Source organism: Hibiscus syriacus, unplaced genomic scaffold, assembly GCF_006381635.1.
Source record: "Hibiscus syriacus cultivar Baekdansim isolate YM2019G1 unplaced genomic scaffold, ASM638163v2 tig00110336_pilon, whole genome shotgun sequence".
Classification (NCBI taxonomy): domain Eukaryota; kingdom Viridiplantae; phylum Streptophyta; class Magnoliopsida; order Malvales; family Malvaceae; genus Hibiscus; species Hibiscus syriacus.
In genome coordinates this window covers 281,227-304,771 of record NW_024062690.1, presented here as the reverse complement: position 1 = coordinate 304,771, position 23,545 = coordinate 281,227, and the positions used below count along the sequence as shown (strand labels likewise).

Here is a 23,545-nt window from a genome sequence, read left to right as displayed (position 1 = left end):
AAAATCGCAACTCGGATTTCGAAAATCGCAATGCGATGGTCAAAATCGCGTTGCGGATATGGTAACTGAATTGCGATAATGGAGATCGCGTTGCGATTTAGAGATCGTATTGCGATTTTGTTGGTCATTTTGGCAAATCGTAAAAAAATTAGTTAAAATCATATATTATAAGAAATTTTCGGTCACTGAGATTATTTTCTCTAATTGTTATGACTAAGACATCCCACGTGCACACCCAATGTCCAAAGAGAGCAACAATATAAAGGGGCAAAAAAGAGCCAAAAAAACGGCTTTTTTGGGGTTCAAAAGGAAGGCCCTAACTCAGATTCGCTTCGGATCTGATTCATAGGCCAACATTCGCTTCATATCTTTCTTTATACTTTGTTATCTGATCTGATCCAAAACGAAACCACCCGGCCTTGAAAAATGACGCGCCGCTGCTCGCATTGCAGCCAAAACGGCCACAACTCCCGGACCTGCCCGAATCGTGGGGTTAAGCTCTTCGGAGTTCGTTTGACTGACGGGTTGATTCGGAAGAGCGCCAGTATGAGCAACTTATCCCAATTCTCCGGCTCGAATTCCGTTTCGCATAACGGGAACGGGTCTGGCTCCCCCGTTGAGGGTCCAGATCACGCCGATGGTTATGCTTCTGAGGATTTTATCCCTGGGTCGTCGTCCAGTCATGATAGGAAAAAAGGTTTCATAAGGGTGAAATTGATTTTTTTTTATTTGCGTAGTTGTTTTAAGTTTTTATCTTTCGAGTAATCAGAGTAAAGACCTTGAGTGATGGTATGCGGAAGTGTTCCAAATACTCAAGTATTTGCTTCAACTTAAACTTATATATATTGCTTTGGATAAAGTGATCTTGTGAGATTTTCACAGGTTTAGTTTATACTTCAATGTTTCTATGATGAAACAGTTTAGAGAGTAAGGTAAAGTTTTGTTTTTTCATGGTGGAGTTCAATTTATTCTTCCTTTTTGTCTTTTATCATTTGCTATTTTTCTTTTAATTGCAGGAAGTTGGGTTGTCGATGAATTAGGAAATGAAACAGATAATAATGATGTAGACGCTAGAATATGTAAAGATATGTGAAAAATGTGGATAAAGAACGATAGTAAGCACTGGGATATATATAATCTGAAATGTTAAACAGATTATCCAAAAGAATTGTTGATTATCATATTTATGCTCACTGAGTTTTGAACTTAATATATATATGTTTGTGCTTAGTAGTTGCCTACATGTTTCTAGTTTTGGATACTCTAAAAAATATCGATCATAGATATTTTCGCATGCAAAATTTAACATCTGGAATTTAAAAGGTATATTCATGGCTAAAAAATAGTATGGTAAGAAAGGGTGAAGTTTCTGAAAGGGTGAAGTTTCTGAAATTATTGAACTGGGTTGTAATTTGTTTTGCAGGTGTTCCTTGGACTGAAGAGGAGCACCGGATGTTTCTACTTGGACTGCAGAAGCTTGGTAAAGGTGATTGGCGTGGAATCTCTCGTAATTATGTTATATCAAGGACTCCTACGCAAGTAGCTAGCCATGCTCAGAAATATTTCATCAGGCAGTCCAACGTGTCTAGGAGAAAAAGGCGTTCCAGCCTTTTTGATATTGTAGCGGATGAAGTTAGTACCCTTCTCCCTGTGAATATGATACCTGAATTGTCATATATGAATTACAAATTTGACTCGGTAATTTTTGGTTTATTGTTGAGTCTCGAACTACTTTTAACCATTATAAGAATTGGAGTAGGTATGAATAGGATGGACATTTGAGGTTTGTATTATTGCCTGTGAAGTTTTTGCTTCTTTATTGTTGGGGTTATCATTAGTGCACTTATTCCCGAGTCGGAGAAATATAGCCTATTTTAATCGAGCTTTCTTGGAGGGTGTAGTTGTTCTATCTTGTTGTTTTTGAGATAATTGGTTTATGCCAATTACTTACTATATTCATATTAGTATTCTTCAGTGTGTTATTTTGTGGATGCAATTTGGTGAACATTTTTGTATCCACCACGTTTGCCCCCTTTTCTATTTGTCTAAATGGTCTTTTTCCTCTCTACTTTCTTGCAGTCTGGTGATACACCAATGGTATCACAGGATTTGTTCGCTGCAGACCCTCCGCAGGCTGAAACACAGAGCAATAACCAGTTTCCTATTCCTCCATTGGATGAAGAAGACAAATCAATGGACTCCAACAACTCGAATGACGGGGAACCTGTTCCTCCTACAACGATGGAGGGCTCACAACCCTGTTACCCAGTAGTATATCCTGCTTACTACCCACCATTCTTTCCTTTTCCATATCCATATTGGATGGGTTATAACACAGAACCAACCAAGACCGACACACATGAAGTGGTCAAGCCAACGGCAATACATTCAACTAGTCCTTTCAATGTCGACGAGCTGGTGGGTATGTCGAAACTGAGTTTGGGAGAATCTATTGGTGAGAATGGCTCAACCTCTCTTTCATTAAGACTTGATGGTTCATCCAGACAGTCTGCTTTCCATGCCAATCCGGTTTCTCGTGGTTCAAGTGGGAGCCCAATCCATGCAGTGTAAGACCCAACTTTATCTTCAAGTACCGCCTTAGGGGTTAAGATCAGGGTGTCTGTGAGCAGTACAGGTTGTTAATAGAACAATGATCATGTGCAGTATGCTTTTGACTTGGTCATACGTTTCTGTTGTGAAATCAACTAAAAAAGTTTGTTTTCTTTTTCTTCTGATTTTAAATTAAGTTCAATGCGTAGCTTTAGGCCGTGCTTAATGCATCTTATTATAAAATTAGGAATTGAAAGGAATTTAAAATTGGACAAATTGTTCTTTTAAAAAATAATTTTATTTCTATTAATTGAAAAAGTGAATGATTAAAGATAAATTAATCACAACATCAATATATACATATAATTTTGATTGAAATAATAATAAATTTAAATTTGTTATTTATAGGCACACAGTTGTTAACTCTCTTGTATCTTGATTCTTCCTTTTCTCACCTCTCTCTGTTTGTATTCCTCTGTTATTCAAATTTGACGTGGAAATTGGGTTTCATATTTAATATAATAAATTTATATTAATATAAGTATAACGTAAAGAACCTTTACAGTGGTCTGGTTAAAAGAATTTTATTCTCCTAATGATTTATATATGAGAAAATAACCTCAGTGACAAAAAATGTTTTATAATATACGATTTTAATCAATTTTTTTTAGATTTGCGAAAATAACTAACAAAATCGTAACGCGATCTCAAATTTCGCAACACAGTTTCCAAATTCGCAACACGAATATATAAATCGCAATACAGAAGTCAAATTCGCAACACAGACGTCAAATTCGCAACGCGATAGTCAAATTCGCAACACTGAAGTCAAACTCGCAACACAAAAGTTTTGCTACACTACAGAAGTATATCGACAGACTTATGCCGAGATTGTCTACCCTATTCCACATCCTTCTGAGTGGGACATATCAGATGACTTACAAACAGTTTTGCCACCAGTCATGGACAGTAGGCTACCTGGCCGACCAAAAAATCACGATCGTATACCGTCTAAGGGTGAAGAGAAGAGGATATCGACATGTAGTCGGTGCAAGGAAAATTGTCATACAAGGTTGACCTGTGGATCACTAGTGCCATCACAATCATCTTTTCCTCTACCAAAATATGGATCATCATCAAAATCCAAAGCTCATATGGTGCCAAACAAAAGGAAATCAAAATCGCAATCAAAATCAAAATCTCAATCACAACCGGCTTCGCCTTTTGGGACTTATTAACTTAGGTGATTTTTAAATGCAAATGTTGTATTATGCGTATTTTATGTGTGAATGCATACATTTTCAGTTATACATTCATTAGTAACTTGAGTTTAAACATTGCTATGATCTGTTCAGTTGTTATCACTTATCAGATTGTTGTCTGTTATCTTTTTAAAGGTATTTTCCTTGAATTCGCAACGCGAAAGTCAAATTCGCAATGATAAAATTGCAACACGAATTTGACTTTCGTGTTACGAATTTGTACTTTCAACAGGTCTTTTTTGCCTTCAACATAATGCAGGTTGAATTTAAAACAACAAATCAACTTTTACAAATCAACTAAACAAGCAAAAAAATAATTCTTATTTACACATCAAATTAAACAAATCAACTTTTACAAATCAATTAAACAAGCAAAAAATAATTCTTATTTCCTCATCAATTAAACAAATCAACTTTCAATGTAAAATTCAATTAAACAAGCAAAAAAAGTGTACCCCAGACTGTTGTTTATGCACAAATACATCAATTTCACGCAGCTCACTTCAGGATTAACCTGCAGAAACCAAACATTTCCTCAAACATTTGATCAAACAACACTTTCTACACATCTAAAACCAACAAACAACAAATTACTGAATTTTAGGTACTTAACCAAATATTTTCAAACCAATTAAAGAGTATATATGTTAACAACACTTGCTCAAACTTACCAATTGTTTATGCACACTTTCAGCACGTGGATGCAGGTAGGCAGCGTCTCGCATATATTGATCTAGCCATAAAATGCCGAAACCACAAGCCTACTGCACCTCTAACTCTATCTGTGGGAGGTAGAAATTGTTTACTTCCTGTCGTCAAACGTTCCAAGCACATGCATACGAGAGGACCACAATCCCCTTTGGCTCCCTACGTTTGTTGTGGCGCAGTCTCGTCTCTGATCATTGTAACTTTGAACTTCTTTGGCTTCTTGTTTCCAGAATTAGTCCAATAATCAATCGCAACCAAGTATTTAGCCAAATGAGCGCTCCATCCCTTTGTAATAATATCTCTCAAAAGAGACAATGATATGTAATTCAACATGTTGTCATATACCATTGTCTTCAGGGATGGGAGCTGAAGCTCGATGAGAAGCCAATGACGACGCTCCAAAACAGGGATAAACACATGCAATCATAAATAATTGCGCACATCAAATAAAAATTATGAACACCTTTAAAATATTCAAAAAATAAATACTAACCTTATCGACCTCCCACCATGTAGGATAAAGTTTAGCTTTTCCATTACCCAACGTATATGAAGAATCTCTCGGATCCTTCAAGTGAGCTACGTGAAAAGACGTCGGCATAATAGTCCATCGAGTATTTTTTATTTTCTTCAATTTCCTTATTACTAGAAACGTGACACCCATGCATCAATATGTTGTTTTATAAAAAAATACATATATTAGTGACTTTATTAATAAATTTTAAAAAAATTAATCAAAATGCAATATAAGAAAACCCCCTTCGAAATAACCATTATCTTCAACCCCTAATAAAATGCCCCACCAAGACCGATCAAGAAACAAATGCATAATATCGTCGAGTTTGCATATGTCAGAATAACACCCCTGGCTCCGCTCATGTAGATAAAAATCAACTACGATCTTAGCCGAAAGGGTATTATCCGTAATTATGTCCGATAGTGTTTTCCTCTCCTCCTGAGGAATGGTACTGGCCGGTGACAATTGTCGTTTCGATGTCAAAATAATTTCCTTCTTCTCGGATAATAAATAAAGGAAAATTCGTAGCGTAGAGAAGTAGGGTCGAATCCACAGGGACTTGGAAATTTCTTAATTTATGTTTGATTGGTCTATGTCAGGCGTGAAAGATAGTAAAATGGGGGGTTGGTAGAATGAGATTTAAGTAGTAATAAAAACGATTAAATAAATAAAAGCAATTAAAGTAAAAAAAAATAAGAGAATAAAGGTTATGAATAAATACGGTAAAAATAGCCTCAAGCTTTGCTTTGACTCAATTTCCTTTAGATCATCGAATAAGATTTTCTCTTCGGGATTCACGTCGGTTACTTTGTCTACGAGGGCTATCCTCGTGACTCTATCTTGTATACCGAATACCCAAGACAATCTTTGATTCCGGCTTCAGGAATTGATTCTATCAACATCTATTGTCGTAAACCAATTACCGTTTAAGTTTGTGGCGATCGACTCGGATTGTTGCTTCTATAACCTTCAATTCTGATCTCAAATCCCTCTTGGCGAAGCTATATTGCCAAGTGTGTTCCCAGGAAGTCGAATTGCTTTCTATAAGCCGAATCTTCCTCCCACACGTTTAATCGCAACAACCTCTTAACCAAAGTCAATCTTTGATTTTGAAAACTATTTTGATTTTGAAAAAGAATAAGCACAGAGATTGAGAGAGATTTCCGAAGATATTAGGGACCTGTTTCAATTCTCCCGTTAGAATTGAGTCATCGCGACAACTCTCGGCTTAAGAAAAGTTTAGCTAAGCATGACAAAAGTCATACTTAGCATATTAAAAACAAGTTTGAAAATAAAGAAAAATAAAAGAACTTGAAAAGGAAAAAGAGAAAAACTTTTATAAAAACTAGAGAGAAAAGAAGAATGTATTCAAATGATGAGTTTAGGCTTACCCCAAGTGGGTATTTATAGCCTCTCAAAGTCTAAAGGATAAGCAAAGAAAATAATTAAATAATACAAAAGATAATTGTTTTTAAATTTAAATTCAAACTTAAACTAGTCTCCTAATGCAACTCTACTCGTCAATCTTCCAGAAGACGTGCGAATAAAGTCTTCTAGAAACCGCTGCTGACTGGACCTTCTAGAAACTGCCACGTCAGACCGCGTCGTGCCTAGAGTCATGCCCATGTCTCCAGCCGTGACCAAATAATAAAAAAATGCAAAATTCGCCCGTTTTATCACTAATTCTGGAAAGTAAAGACCTGCACGAAAATAGGCATAACACATCCAAATCAGCAGCAATAACTCCACAAAATCAAAGAAATAACGAACAAAGATTAACGATTCTGAACACTCATCAAATTCCCCCTCACTTATCTCATGCTTGTCCTCAAGTATGATTAACCAATTAGTCAAACACTTCATTAAACGTTCTTTGTCAAGTTTCATATTCAAGGAAGCAAGTTAGAGACCACAATAACTATTCAAGTCAAGAAATCAATCAATTGAACATCACCAATTAGAGCAAGTCAAGTGCAATTGTAATATCCATTCATTCATTAATCTCAATGCTCATAACTCAATACCTTACCGGGATTCACTCAAATCACTCAATGTGTTTTGGGTAAAGAAACTCTCAATGTCAAAATTGACACGGTATTACCATAAGCCTGCAAGTAAATCAAATCTCCACTACTAATAAGAACAAAATGCATAAATCAAAAGGTCTTTTATTGGTTGTAACGGGGCTTAGGTAAAGGTGGGGAAAAGGCTAAAAATATGGCTAAAAAATCAAGGCAAGGAACTAACAAATAATAATCTCAACTCCATCAAAGCATTAGCACAACAAGATAAAAAGACAACATATCAAACAACAAATTTCTTGTCGAAATGCATTTTTTTTCTTTTTCACACTTTTGTTGTTTTGTTTTCCATTTTTTTTCTTTCATGCCTTTTTTTTCTCTCTTTTTCTTTCGAACAACTTTTTTTTCGAACTGTTTTTTTTTCCATTTCATTCAACATTTTTTCCGATGGAGAATACAACGGTAAAAGTATTCACTTGCCCTGAAAAAGGTAAAAAAGATGGATAAAATAAAAAGACTCGGGTTTATGAATAAGGTGAAAACAAAGAAACGAGAATATGCTCAAAAGTGGTTAGCTAAGGGGAAAATGCATAAGTAAACTTTTTAGTGGGGAAACGGAATGGTTAATCCTAAGGTGCCCAAATCATCTTTAAGCATCATGTTCATGTGTAATCTCGACAGTATTTAACATGCAGGTTCTAGAATACCAATGCCAAATTCGACACACTTAATCCAACAAAATGAGAGCGAAAATGGTATGCTCGTTAAGGCTCAAATCTCACCAAATTGTTTCATGCATTGAGCTAATCACATTTTAACCAACAAAGTCATGAAATATCACAAAAAACACCAACTTATCATAATTCATGCTATTCGCTATCAAGAATATCCTAACCTAAACAATTATGTGTTCCCAAACAAGCATAGCATTCCAAAAAAAATTTCAACAAGACAAATAAATTCAGTGAAGTTTCCGCAAATTCAACCAACACATACTTGAATCGAAACATAAAGATAAGCAAAGGGAAATTCAATCCTACACTCTACTATACTCCCCCTCACTTAAAGCGTTTTGCCTCAAAACGAAAAAATTTAAGTGCAAGAGAAGGAACAGAGTGCTCCCCGGATTTAATGTCGACCACGTCCTCGGCCGCGATGAGAGGCGCTAGGATGTAGGTAGGAGAGGATCTCTGTGATGTTCATCTCGATGGAGTGGAGGCGGTTGTGGACTTCATCCATTTGGGTTTTGCTAACGTGCGCCACCCTCCTCCAAGGGATTTACTAACGTGCGCCGTTTAATGAAACGGTACGCACGGGCTGGGGTTTTTTTTCTTCTTTGTGTGACTGTTCACTGCTATGTGGGTTCCGAAATTGGCATAGTTCGAATGAAATTTCCACAATTCTTCATCGTTTAAGTTTGAAAAAAATATTTGATTCCTGCAAAATAAAAATAGAAATTAAATTAAACATGTTTGATCGAATAAAAATGAAACAAAAAGTGAAGATAAAAATAAAAAATGTAATGAAATTGAAAACAAAGGGTTGCCTCCCATGAAGCGCTTTTGTTTAACGTCGTTATCTCGATGACCTGATTCAGACTACAGGTTCTATGACAGACACTTCCACTTCATTCGTATTTTCCAACTAAGAAGTTCTTTATGAGAAATTTGAAAATTCTCACAAATATTTCTTCGGATATTTCCCAATTTTAAAATCTTGTCTAGAAGAATGGCCGTCAAAACATCTTTTTTACCAAAAAATGATTTCTTCAAACGACTCCTTGATGATTTCGACTTAATTTTTGATGCCTGCAAAAAGGAAGGTAAATCTTTAGTTTTTAATGGAGTTAAGATCACATTTGAATCAAAAACTGAAATATTTTTCAACTCCCTTATGTCGTCTTTGTTATCATCTGACTCCTTGCATAAATCATCAACCAAGTTAGATTTACCATCAACAAGTTCAAAAATGCCAACAAAATTAATACTATGAACGTTATCCGGATATCTCATTGCTTTATAAACATCAAATTTTAAGATCTCACCGTCGAACTCCATAGTAAGAATAACGCTTCAAACATCAATTTTTGCATTTGTCGTGCTAAGAAAGGGACGACCGAGGAGGATTTCATAACCAATGTTGCTACGATCATTTTCCATATCAATCACATAAAAATCAGCAGGGAAAATTAAATTTTCTACCTCTACTAGAACATTCTCTATGAGTCTTTCAGGATAAATAATTGATTTGTCGGCTAGCTGAAGTATAACTCTCGTCTCCTTCAAAGGCTTGGTGGAAATTAAATTATAGACGGAGAGAGGCATTATATTGATAGAGGCACCTAGATCGCACATAGCTCGCTTGATTTTAACCTCACCAATTTTACAAGGTATTGAAAACATACCTTAGTCTTTATACTTCGGTGGAAGCGGTCATTGGAAAACTGCTGAGACGTTCGCGCCTAAATCCACTTTCTCGACCCCGGTAAGCTTCCTTTTAGTCGTACAGAGATCCTTCAAAAATTGGCAATACCTTGGAACTTTCGGGATAACCTCGAGGAGAGGTATGTTAACTTCCACCTTCCGAAGTATGTCTAATATTTCCTTTCAGTCGTCTATTTTCTCTTTATCATTCTCTTTCTGGGATCCTACATCATCACCTTATTCTTCCCTCTGGGAGTTCGAATCTTCTTCTTTCTTCCGGGATCTTGAACTTACCTCCTTTGGGTATGGTTGTTCAACAATTGTACCGCTTCGAAGGGTGATGGCGCTAACATTCTCTATTGGATTCGGTTCATTTTGTGATGGTAGCCTCCTTTGTGACTCCAATCTCCCGACGGATTGAGTCAATTGCCTTATCTGTTTGTCCATCTCTTGGAAGTGGGCTTCAGTTCGAGTCTGGAATTTTTCATGGGATAATGTTAACCTCTCGACAATCGATTCTAATGATGACTTCTGCGATTGTTGCGGTGGTGGAGGTCTAGCTTGATAGCCTTGATTCGGTCTCGGGTTCTGGGCATAACTGAAGTTCAGATGATCCCTCCATCCTGGGTTGTATGTATTTCTGTAAGGATTATAAGCTCTTTGAAGAGGTCCCGGGAAATTCCCGACTGCGTTGACTTGAGCTGTTGCGTCATCTTGAATCAGTGGACAACCGTCTGTTGGATGATCAGGTAATGCACATATTCCACATAATCGATTTTGTCCTATCTTTCCTGAAACAAGAGAGTTTATGACTTCAGGTAACTTGCCAATTTTATTTTCTAAGGAAGATGAACTTATCTCATGAACCCTTCGAGAAGGTTCATTGTTTGTGCGAAATTGTTGGGAATTTGCGACCATCGTGGATATTAAGTCCCTAGCTTCTGTAGGAATCATATTCACCAAGGCTCCACCGCTGGCTGCATCGATCATCTTTATTTCCAGGGGAGATAGTCCTTCGTAAAAGTATTGAAGGAGTGTTTGTTCAATTAACCCATGTTGCGGGCAACTAGAACATAACTTCTTAAACAGCTCCCAATAGTCGTAAAGTGACTCTCCATCATGTTGTTTGATTCCGAGTATTCTTCTTCGTAGTTCACTTACTTTTTCCACAGGGAAAAACCTGTCAAGAAAAAGACGAGTCATTTGAGCCCAAGTAGTAATAAATTAGGAGGAATATAAAATAACCATTCTTTAGCCGAATCAGCTAAGGAAAAAGGAAAAGCTCTAAGTTTGATTTGGTCCTCGGTTACTCCCTGTGGTGTCATGCTGGAGGAGACCATGTGAAATTCGTTGAGATATTTGTGTGGATCCTCGTTCGGCAATCCGTGAAATGTAGGGAGGAGATGAATAAGGTCGGTCTTCAACTGGTATGGAGTTTCGCCTTGGGGAAAATCAATGCACATATGTCCTTGTTCAGTGGGTGCCGCGGCTAACTCCCGAATAGTAGGTTCGGCCATCGGAATTGTATTAGCGAATTCACCTGAGTTTGATTATTCTTCTGTTGTTTGTTGTCTCATTCTTTCCCGAAGTGTCTGTGCGTGGAGTCTCCTAGCTTTAGCTTCAATCTCCGGGTCGTACTCCACTAATTCTCCCGGATTACACCTGGTCATAAATCAAAAGCAAACAAAAATTAGTAACTTTGGCGAAGTCCCCGGCAACGGCGCCAATTTGACAACTGTCATTTCGATGTCAAAATAATTTCCTTATTCTCGGATAATAAATAAAGGAAAATTTGTAGCGTATAGAAGTAGGGTCGAATCCACATGGACTTGGAAAATTCTTAATTTATGTTTGATTGGTCTATGTCAGGCGTGAAAGATAATAAAATGGGGGGGTTTTGGTATAATGAGATTTAAGTAGTAATAAAAATGATTAAATAAATAAAAGCAATTAAAGTAAAAAAAAATAAGAGAATAAAGGTTGTTAATAAATACGGTAAAAATAGCCTCAAGTTTTGCTTTGACTCAATTTCCTTTAGATCATCGAATAAGATTTTCTCTTCAGGATTCACGTCGGTTACTTTGTCTACGAGGGCTATCCCCGTGACTCTATCTTGTATACAGAATACCCAAGGCAATCTTTGATTCCGGCTTCGGGAATTGATTCTATCAACATCTATTGTCGTAGACCAATTACCGTTTAAGTTTGTGGCGATCGACTCAGATTGTTGCTACTATAACCATCAATTCCGATCTCAAATCCCTCTTGGCGAAGCTATCTCGCCAAATGTATACTCAGGAAGTCGAATTGCTTTCTATAAGCCGAATCTTCCTCCCACACGTTTAATCACAACAACCTCTTGACCAAAGTCAATCTTTGATTTTGAAAACTGTTTTGATTTTGAAAAAGAATAAGCACATAGATTGAGAGAGATTTCCGAAGATATTAGGGACATGTTTCAATTCTCCCGTTAGAATTGAGTCATCGTGATAGCTCTCGGCTTATGAAAAGTTTAGCTAAGCATGACAAAAGTCATACTTAGCATATTAAAAACAAGTTTGAAAATAAAGAAAAATAAAAGAACTTGAAAAGGAAAAAGAGAAAAACTTTTATAAAAACTAGAGAGAAAAGAAGAATGTATTCGGAATGATGAGTTTAGGCTTACCCCAAGTGGGTATTTATAGCCTCTCAAAGCCTAAAGGATAAGCAAATAAAATAATTAAATAATACAAAAGATAATTGTTTTTAAATTTAAATTCAAACTTAAACTAGTCTCCTAATGCAACTCTACTCGTCAATCTTCCAGAAGGCGTGCGGATGAAGTCTTCTAGAAACCGCCGCTAATGGACCTACTAGAAACTGCCACGTCAGACCGCGTCGTGCCCAGAGTCGTGCCCATGTCTCCAACCATGACTAAATAATAAAAAAATGTAGAATTCGCCCGTTTTATCACTAATTCTGGAAAGTAAGGACCTGCAAAAAAAAAAGCCATAACACAACCAAATCAGCAGCGATAACTCCACAAAATCGAAGAAATAACGAACAAAGATTAACGATTCTGAACACTCATCAGCCAGTAACTCATACGAAAGCCAACACGCATCTATAATATCGGGCACAAGAGGGGGTTTATCAATATGTCGACAAATGACGTGTTATGAATCGAGCTCTTGAACGGTGGGAGGGACCCATTGAACGATGACAGGGGCCTCTTGAATGGTGGGAGGGGCCTCTTGAACGTTGAGAGGATCCTCTTGAACGTTGAGAGGATCCTCTTGAACGATAGGAGGCGCCTCTTGAACGATGACAGGTGAATTGGGCTTCTTCTTACGGAGTCTTGGCACTAGTGGGGTGAAAGGAAACGTAATGACACATGTACGACGTCTGATGCGTGAACCCCGTCGTGCAAGAAAAACCCGACGTAAAGCATATACCTTATCGGGCTGCTGAAAATAAATTAATACATAAATCAGTAAATAAATAAATAAATAATGCCGAAAATATGTTATTTACATTTTTAGTATAGTATTAAACAAATTTACCTTATTGCGTAGAGTATGAACCTCATTTTGCAACGATGAAACAATCCCACGTAGAGCGGCTACCTCATCACGTAAAGTAGATACCTCATCACGTAGCGCACTATTGTCATCGCGTAAAACATCCACCTCACAACGTAAAGATCGTACATCATCATGCCATGCACCATTATCTTCACGTAAAGTATCGACCTCATGACGCAAAGCACCGACTTCATCACGTAACTCCCCTAACTCATCCCGTGGAGGTGGAGAACAGGGCGATAAATGATGTGTCCTCTTTACCGGTCGCCTATCATGAGGTGATGGTGGAGAAGAAGCTCGATGATGTGATGGAATAGGTGATGGTGGAGGTGGAGAAGAGGCTCGATCAGGTGATGGCTCCGGGTGTCGAGCTGTAGAATCGGCTCGATCAGGTGATGGCTCTCGAAGTGAGGGGTGCTCATCATCCGTCCCATAAAAAACCGCTTACTAGCTTTCCACCAATCAGTGGCAAGCTCAACCTCTATGGGTGTCAGCCTCTGTATTGGATAGTTGGCCTCCTAACAATATAAAAGCTCAAACAAAGTTAAACGTGTACTAGTAATAACTTGTTTAACTATATGGTAGTATTTGTATGTTAACTTACATCATTCATCGTCGTATTTGGTAGTAACTCTTCCCAATCCAACATGCGTATCCTCTTCCAGGTAATAGCCCTAGGAATATCATTTGCATTTTTTATCTCATATGTCCGCATGCTAGGAAAAGCCTCAAATATCCAAATCTACAAACAATATAATACACAAACATCAGTAATTGTTAAATAATTAATTATAAATTTGGAAACATTATATAGAAATTCTAACCTTAAAGCCCAAATAAAGCATGTCAAAGTGTATTTAGAACCATCGCCCCGCAAACTTTTTCGGTCCTCAAAGGCATACGACAACTTTTTCCAGGTAGCTTTCTATAGATATGAACCCCACGGAAATAGGTTCCATGCATTTAGGTCATCTACCAATAATATTAGGTCCTCAGAAATAGGTTGTCTGCCCTCTTTGCCTAAAAATCCAGCATGTAAAAGTAATAAATGGCATACTCTGACAACATCAAGGTCATCCATTCGAGTAAAACCATCTTTAACAAATAATTTATTCAAGTCGTCGACGTGTAAACTCGGCTTCGACTTTGCCAGCTCAGGAAAAACCCGAGATAACCATGATGGGCGGGAGATATGACTAGTGTACCGGGTTACTTCATCGTGTCCGAAGCGTAGACCAGTGATTAAGCAAAACTCCTCCCGCCCAAAACAAGTATACGCCGGAGGAAAATGAACCATATCTCTTCATCACCACGTTGTATCCTCTCGAGTAGATCGTTAGTCATGGTCTGAAGAAACAAATGTGTCAACATAACATCTCCACTCGAATGTTGTACTTTTAGCCATGGCCCGAAGCAAGTATACTCAAACAATTTTCTTTGTAGAGGTGTAAGTGTCGACGCAATTTTAGTGGCTAGGCTTAATTTATTCCTTAAGGTCAATTGAGCCGAAAAAAATTTCTACAAAAACAATAAACATACAAGTTAGATATACCAAAAACTACAAATTATACACTATAAACAGACATGATATTAAACAGTGAAAACAAAGCCAAATATGTTTCAAACTAGCACGGTATTCACCCAAGTCATTATTCCATCATAGTTCACAAAATGCATCAGATAACATTCCAGAAGTAAGCACTTATATAAACATAAAAGGACAACATATAGGTTTAGTGCAGGTTCAATGATAACATAAAGAGTAGTAGTTTATTCTTGAAACTTAAATTAGCAACACTATGAAGTTAGTATTTGTCTTTGTTTTTTGGTTAAGTAATGCAATTCATTCAAGTTTCAATTTGCAGAATAAGAGTAGTTTCTGAAACTTAAATTCGCAACGCGAAACTAAAATAGCGTTGCGATTTTCATTTTCGCGTTGCGAATTTAAGTTTCAGAAACTACTCTTATTCTGCAAATTGAAACTTGAATGAATTGCATTACTTCAACCAAAAAACAAAGACAAATACTAACTTCACAGTGTTAAAGACTAAACAGTTTAGCAGTATTGGCAGCAACCGAATGAATTTACTAAGCAATCTCAGTGAAATTGTTAATCTATATATATATTGAAATTACAGTAAATTTATCATCAATATAAGAAAAATCTAATAATAATACAAAAATTTCAAAATAAAAATAAGAGATTAAAAAAACTAACCCTCGGTGGTTGATTTTCAATTTCTGACCGTGAATGGTTGTGAGGGTTGCTCTGAGAGATGGATATAGACGGATTTCGTCGGAGATGGGGACGGATGTCGCCGTAGAGAGTGAGAGATGGAGATGGGACTGAGTTGTGATTTAGAGTTTTAGGTTATGATTTGCGATAATACTGCTTACATTTGTGTTGCGAAATTAATATTGTGTTTCGAATTCGAAAATAAAATAAAATTCGCGTTGCGAAAATAAATGCGCTTTGCGAATTTGACTTTCGCGTTGCGAATTTGACTATCGCGTTGCGAATTTGACTTTTGTGTTGCGAATTTGAAATTCAGTGTTGCGAATTTGACTATCGCGTTGCGAATTTGACTTCTGTGTTGCGATTTACAAATTCGCGTTGCGATTTACAGATTCACGTTGTGAATTTGACTTTAGTGTTGCGAATTTGATTATCGCGTTGCGAATTTGACTTATGTGTTGCGAATTTGACATCTGTGTTGCGATTTACAAATTCGCGTTGCGATTTATAGATTCGCGTTGCGAATTTGGAAAATCGCAATGCGATTTACATATTCGCGTTGCGAATTTGGAAACTGGGTTACGAAATTGGAGTTCGCGTTGCGAATTTGTTGGTTATTTTCACAAATCCAAAAAAAATTGAATAAAATCGTATATTATAAGACATTTTCGGTCACTGAAATTATTTTCTCTTTATATATATGTGTGAATTTAAATCTAGGTCGCTTCAAAAGAAAAAAATATATAATTTGATTCGTATCACATAAAAATTCGAGGCCGAATATGTTTATTTTTGGAGATATTATATATTATTAATTTGACATAACCCTTGTTTTGGGGTCATATGATCTGGACTTCCATTAATTTGTATTTTTTAATAAAATCTTCAAACTTAAATATTTAATTTGAATGTCCAGGTATAAAATAAACTCTAATTATTTTTAATACATAATTAAAATATATTTAATTATGATATAATTATTTTTTTATTGAATATTTTTCATATAAACTAATTCTTTTTTTTTGAATTACATATAAACTAATTCTAATTTTGCTAAATCGCGACAATTAATCATATGACTAATATATTTTCTGGTTTTATTAAGTTAAAATTAATAATTTAATCAATCCGATCCATCTATTCTAACAACGTTTGCGGATAAGATTTACATTTTTTGTTGTATTTTGTTACATAAACACATTCGCTAGCGGTTTTCACGTGCCATTTCCGTTTTTGTCCTTTTATATTAAAAAGAAAGGAGAATGATGCGACGTCAGCATTAATTAAATTTAACTAAAATCATCCTTGTAGTGAAGTCTAACCGAGCTCAGGCCTATAAGGTTATTTATATTCAGTTTGCATGTTCCTACTGTGCTTCTCTATTTCTCTTTTGCATTGAACCTTTTGCTGTTTTTCTCGTAACCGATATAAGAAATAAGAATACAATTTATCCAATATATATATATAATATCAGAAACGAATTCTCTGGCATTTTCTTTTATTTGTTTTTTTTTTGTTTAATTTCAATTTTGAATTGAGGAAAAGAAAATGGAGGCACTGGATTACCACGTGGAAGAGAGGCTCCAGGCGGAGTTCAATTTGGAAGAGATGAAGATCGTTTGGGCTGGTTCTCGTCGAACCTATGAAATTTCCGATCGAATGGCTCGTCTCGTCGCCATTGATCCGGTAATTTAGTTTTTTTTTTTAAAGAAACATCTCTCTTTTTATTGGCTCTTTTTTTGCTTTATATAAATGTGGCGTGCATGTTTTATAATAATTTTGTTTATTTAAAACTTGAAACTATGTGGTAATATATTTATTTATTTTTTAAGTTTCTTCACGGATTTTATGTTTTTCTTCACTCTTATTGCTAAATGATTTGTTAGTTTTACTTTCTTTAGATTCATATTCCTCTTTGGTTTCGAGGAACTCGTATGATGGAACTGAAATTCTTAGTGGAATTTTAACAGACATTCTAATATCGGAAACATATTATCGTTTCACCGTTCATTAATTCGTTGCTCGGATTTTTTCGTGTAGGAAAATAATGGTGCTAAACTTTGTTATCATTTGGTTTGAAAAGATACTGTTTAAATAATATTTTATGGTTTTCCACACATACGTCGCGTTTTTAGTCTTTCTTTGGAGACTGGAGAAAAGTGTTGTACTGTTTGTTACTCACGAAACTAAACTAAAGGTTTAGTTTCAGTTTTCATTTTGGAATTTTAATATTACTTTAATGATTAAGTGATCATGTTGCAATTTTCTTAAGGTCTTTCGAAAGGATAACAAAACTATGCTATCTAGGAAGGACTTGTTTGAAGATACTTTGAGAAAAGCTGCTCATGCATGGAAGCGGATAACCTTCGTCTCTCTGGTTTGTTTTAGACTTGTTTTGTCTTCCTCTAAATTGATTTTTCACATAGCTATCTGAATAATATAAACATCTTCTTATAACAGAAGAAGAGGCCAATATGTTAAGATCTTATGTGGATCAGCCTGCTTTCATATATCTTCACTGGGTACGTTCTGTTTTTCTTTTTCTGGTTCTAATTTTCACAAAATTACAAGTACTGCATACGCCCTTAAAATACTTAGCAGTCTATAAATGTTTGGAAAACACATGCCCCGATTAACTTAATTATTTTTCCAAATATAATATAAAATGATGGTCTCTTTTGTGCTCGTATCAGGGTTTGAAATACTTAGAAAAAGGGCTTGGAAGGTTTTTTTTTTTTGCCTACAAGTGTATTTTCTTTGTAGGGAATGTTTATACCTGCTATTAAAGGACAAGGAACTAATGAGCAGCATGAGAAGTAATTGCCAATGGCATATAAGACAAATAATTGGATGCTATGCACAAACTGAACTTGGTCATGGCTCCAATGTCCAAGGGCTTGAGACTACTGAAACATTTGATCCTCAGACTGATGAATTTGTCATTCATAGTCCAACATGACTTCAAGCAAAGTGAGCCTTTTACTGATTCTTTCTTTGACATTGATTAGTTACACCATTCAAGCAAATTTATCATGAGAGGTTCTTCAATTATTCTCTCAATGATTTTTGGCTAAGACACCCGCTAGTCCTCTCCTATTTTCTTGTGTGCAATGTGTTGTTTTCTTGTTGGCACTTTTTAATCGCCTTTTTGTCATTACTAGTGGTGGCCTGGTGGATTGGGTAATGTATCAACTCATGCTATGGTCTATGCTCGTCTTATAACGGGTGGGCAGGACCATGGAGTGCATGGTAAGTTCTAAATTCATAAACCCACTTATTTAGCTGGTATTTCAGATATTAATTAAGGAGTTCCATTTTTTCAGGTTTTATTGTCCGGCTGCGTAGTTTGGATGATCACTCACCTCTTCCAGGCATAACGATTGGTGATAGTGGAATGAAATTCGGAAGTGGGGCGTATAACAGCATGGACAATGGTCTTCTGAGATTTGATCATGTGCGTATTCCAAGGAACCAAATACTAATGCGGTTTGTTCTCTAACCATTCCTCTATACGTCTTTGTCTCTCTTGATTTTTCTTTCGTTCTTTCTGAAGTCTAATATATCATCTGTCATTTGATGTTTCTCTGGTTATCCATTCTGTGGAGACTGGAGAGAATGCATGGAAACATATAAGTTTAGAATTGCATAGAGTGAAGCATCTTCTGAATGTTAATATTCTGCTGCAAAAAAGTTTTAAAAGAGAGGAAGAGAAGACATGAAAAAGAAGAGAATACAAACAGACTGAACAAAAATGGAGAGGGTTTTGACTACACTCTCATCATTCTAACAAATTTATTTAATAATATTACAAAACACAATAATCTGAAATGTACAGCTTTCAAACATTAGTATAAAAGAAACACTTACCTTAAAACAGACTCAAAAACAGCCAATAGACATCATTACAGCTGACGTATCTGATTTCCAATATAGAATCTGGGTTGCAACCTAAAATCTGGTTTCCAACTTAAAATTCTGGGTTGCAACTAAAATCTGATTTCCAATATCAGACTCAATACATCAACACCGTATAATTCTTTTTCTTGGATTATTAGTTATTTTTATAAGGAGCGGTTGTCTCGTGTGAAGTTAGAAAGATGTGAAATATTCTGCCACTTCTTTTAACGCCATAGAAGAAGTCGAAAAGTTATAAACTTACGAGTTGAAGTGCTACTCTTATAGCGTGATTTTCATGGACGAAAAAGTTGACTGTTCTGAAGTTTGTTTTTCTTTTTCCTCTCCAAATGTCTCAGTGTTTCACAGGTTACAAGAGAGGGGAAATTTCTGCAATCTGATGTTCCTCGCCAGCTGGTTTATAGTACTATGGTCTATATTCGACAAACAATTGTATCTGATGCTTCTTGTACTTTAGCTAGAGCCGTTTGTATAGCAACAAGGTATAGTTCTGTTCGTAGACAATTTGGTTCTCAGAATGGTGCACCAGAGACCCAGGTATCTTGTTTTTGATCTTTTACACATATACATGCTTCAAGTATGGGTTGCTGTTGTATACGACTACCTTTTATGATCACTTCTAATGACTTCTTCTTTCCCATAGAAACTTCCAAATAAATGTTATGAAGAATCTCAGATTTGCTGCTGCTGAATTTTCAGAATTAGTTTTTCATGTGTTTAATGCCGATCTAATTATTTTCATTTATTTATTTTGTTTCAGGTGATTGACTATAAAACTCAGCAAAGCAGACTCTTTCCTTTAATTGCTTCTGCCTATGCATTCAGATTCGTTGGTGAGTGGTTGAAGTGGCTGTACACTGATGTAACCCAAAGATTGCAAGCCAATGATTTCTCTACATTACCTGAGGTTCACGCATGTACTGCAGGGTTAAAATCTATGAGTCTATGACTACTTCTGTAACTGCAGTATGTTACTTTAACCAACCATGAACCATCACCACTCATATATTGATTAATTTCTGTAGCTTTAATAACTTATATTCTTGTTGATTAGTTATGTTGTAAAAATATTGCCTCACCATTTTGATGACATAAACAGTCTTTATACACATTCAAAGAAATTTGCATTCAACAGTCATTCAGTCAATGACTCAATAAAACCTTAGTTTTTTTTTTTGGGATGCTTTTAGATTGATTAAAATAAATATGGTTGCAGGATGCAATTGAAGAATGCCGGAAATTATGTGGTGGTCATGGATATCTCTCTACAGTGGGCTCCTTGAGTTATTTGCACTCTATATACCTACCTGTACTAACGAAGGAGTCAATGTTGTGCTGCTTTTGCAGGTATGTCAAATGTGAAATATATCTTCATTTTCTCTTTAGATGGTAGGGATAAAATAGGGAATAGATCTAAAATTCTTTGGTGTTGTATTGATAATGCTTCTGGGGTCCGTTTACTGACAATGAAAGTGGAATGTTTCTGTAGGTTGCAAGATTTCTGATGAAAACGGTTTCCCAGCTGGGGTCCGGAAACAAGCTTGTTGGGACAACAGCTTACATGGGACGAGCAGAACACCTCGCACAATGCCATTATGAAGTTGAAATGGGTATCCTTTATATCTTCTTCTTTTTCCCTCAAGATTGTTTGCAACTTAATCTTTTCATATCTTGGAAGATTGAAAACATCAGCTTTCACAAATATTAATTATAATTCTCTGAATGCCTAGAGTAGATTTGCTGGTCCTTGTTGATTTCATAACACTTTTGAGTTTTTCTCAATTCTATATACAAACTATTGCCAAGTGCTGGCGTACATTAGTTTGTACTCATTGACAATTATCACCGGTTTGGGTAAATAAAAATGTTCCATTCCTTGTGTTGGTTCACAGCTCAGGATTGGTTAAAGCCAAGTGTAATTTTAGAGGCATTTGAAGCGAGGGCTGTGAGGATGTCTATTGCCTGTGCGAAAAGCCTCGGTAAATTTTCAAATCCAGAAGACGGTGTCCTTTATACCTAGATTGAGAAGCAAGTGTTCTCTTTTATCTGTATTTTTTAAGGTTGTGCTGTAGCCACTGTTGAAGTTGATGATGTCCGTATGTTTGATGTGCTTGCACTTTCTCTTTGTTTGTCTGCAGGTTTTGCTGATCTTTCAGTTGATTTGCTTGAGGCTGCAATTGCCCATTGTCAGTTAATTGTTGTTTCCAAGTAAGCCTCTCAAGTCTTATTCGCTCAATCGTTACGCGGACGAACTCTATTCGCATAAAATTTTAAATTTCATGGCCTTTTTTAGTATTTATGGGCAGAAGTTGAATGAGATCCCCCTTATTGTTGGCCCTGCTTCTTTTGTTTTCTTAGAAGTTTTCTAAGTAGTTTCTTTGTTTTATACCAGGTTCATTGAGAAACTGCAACAGGACATACCGGGAAAGGGAGTGAAAAGACAGATGGAGATCCTCTGCAATGTATATGCTTTGCATCTTTTACACAAACATCTCGACAATTTGTCGCCACCGGCTGCATTACCCGGAAGCAAGGTCACTAGTGAACGAACAGCTGCGATTGTTGTATTCTCAGGTTTGTTTCAATAGTCAGATTTAGTTAACAGGGTGCTCAGCTTGAAAGGCTGCAGCGAATCATCTAGTTCTCATCTCATTTTCTTCTCAGGTCCGTCCAAACGCCATTGCCCTTGTAGATGTATTCAATTACACTGAACACTACCTTGGCTCCGTCCTTGGTTGTTACGACGGAAACGTCTATCAAAAACTCTATCAGGAAGCATGGAAGGATCCTTTGAATGATACCGTCGGATGGTTACCTCGAGTAAATTCGACCAATACTGAAGCAGCATATTCGCACAGCAAGACTCTTGACATGCCGTTTTGAACCGAATATTCGGACATTAACGAATAAAGCAACGGGATATCGGCCATCCGAAAGACAAAGGTGAGCTTCACTGCTCTAGGCTACTAGTATAAACGATCTCTTGGATTATGGCAATAGTTATTAGAGTCTTAAAATCGCGGCATGATAAAATTAAGGACATTTTATCAAGCTTTTGATAACAAAGGCTCCTATTAAGCTCTAGGATACTAGTATAAACAATCTCACCCCTGTTAAGCTCATTATTTAAGTGTCATTGGAATTCAAAAGCAATCTACAAGTATTGTTCCTTGAATTAATTCACAATCGTTTTTTCAAGTGCAATCATTGAGCTATAATATAATTCAAGAAACCTGCAAGTCTTTTGATAATTAATTCACAAATATATACATATTAAACCAACATTTGAAATAAAATTTGATGTTTTATGGTTTTATCAAAAAGTGGCAAACTACATGTTTAGTACCTAAACTATCAGTTTTGATCCATTTTAGTATCTAAACTTTCAATTTTTTCAAAATCATATCTAGCATTTTTTTCATTTTAGTACCCATCGTTAAAAACTTAATGTGTTTAGTACCTGAACTATTAGTTTTGCTCCTTTTAGTACATAAACTTTTACTTTTTTTTTCAAAACTCAATGTTAAGTTTTTTAACGAGTACTAAAATGAAACAAAAATTAAACATTAAATATAGTTTTGAAAATTTGAAAGTTTAGGTACTAAAACATATAAAAATTGATAGTTTAGATACTAAATACGTAATTTACCAAAAAAATATTGGATACATGCTAAAGGTTATGAGTTGAATGCCTATAAATATCTTATTTTAAAGTTTGGTCCTTGTTAATTTTTTTCCACGTAAAATTTATTTTTAATCACTATAAGTGTATTTATTGAAATAGTGTTAAATTTTAAATTCAGTATAGTATATTGTAACTAATCGCACAAATCATATAAAAAAAGGATGCTTATATGGTGAAGTTAAGTTTTCAAAAATATTATTAAGTTTAGTATAATATAAATATTTTGATTATTTTAATATTTGTACATGTAATTCCTTGTAATTTATTTTTTTAACTTATAATAATAGTTAGTTTTATTAAATAAATAAAATATATTTAAAAATGCAGGAAAAGTAAAAGACAAAAATAAACTAATTATATAAGAGGAGTATTTCCTCTAAATCCATTAAAATGCACTAACTAGGGGTGTAAACGAGCCAAGTCGAGCTCGAGTATTGTCGAGTTTGACTCGAACTCGAAAATTTTAAATGTAGGCTCGACTTGACTCGAAAAACTCGCGAGCCTAAAATTTTCAAGCTCGACTCGAACTCGAAAGATAATATTGAAACTCGACTCGTACTCGAAAAGGCTCGAACTCAAAAAAATTCAAGAGCTCGATTCAAGCTCGAACTCAAACTTGAATTTGAACCTACAAAAATCTTATATTACATTTAAAATATATAAAT

The 23,545-nt window shown here is 35.7% G+C and overlaps 1 protein-coding gene and 1 pseudogene across 1 annotated transcript; both read left to right on the top strand.

Moving 5' to 3' along the window:
- The first annotated feature begins 319 nt into the window (after positions 1-319).
- LOC120120268 (transcription factor MYBS3-like) lies at positions 320-2,764 on the top strand. The gene is made up of 3 exons (XM_039139942.1): positions 320-697; positions 1,424-1,632; positions 2,080-2,764. Exons 1-3 carry the CDS (start codon positions 427-429, stop codon positions 2,569-2,571), a joined length of 972 nt encoding a protein of 323 aa, XP_038995873.1. The 5' UTR covers positions 320-426; the 3' UTR covers positions 2,572-2,764.
- A 13,996-nt stretch (positions 2,765-16,760) lies between these two features.
- On the top strand, positions 16,761-22,078 carry LOC120120281 (annotated as a pseudogene).
- Positions 22,079-23,545: the final 1,467 nt, after the last annotated feature.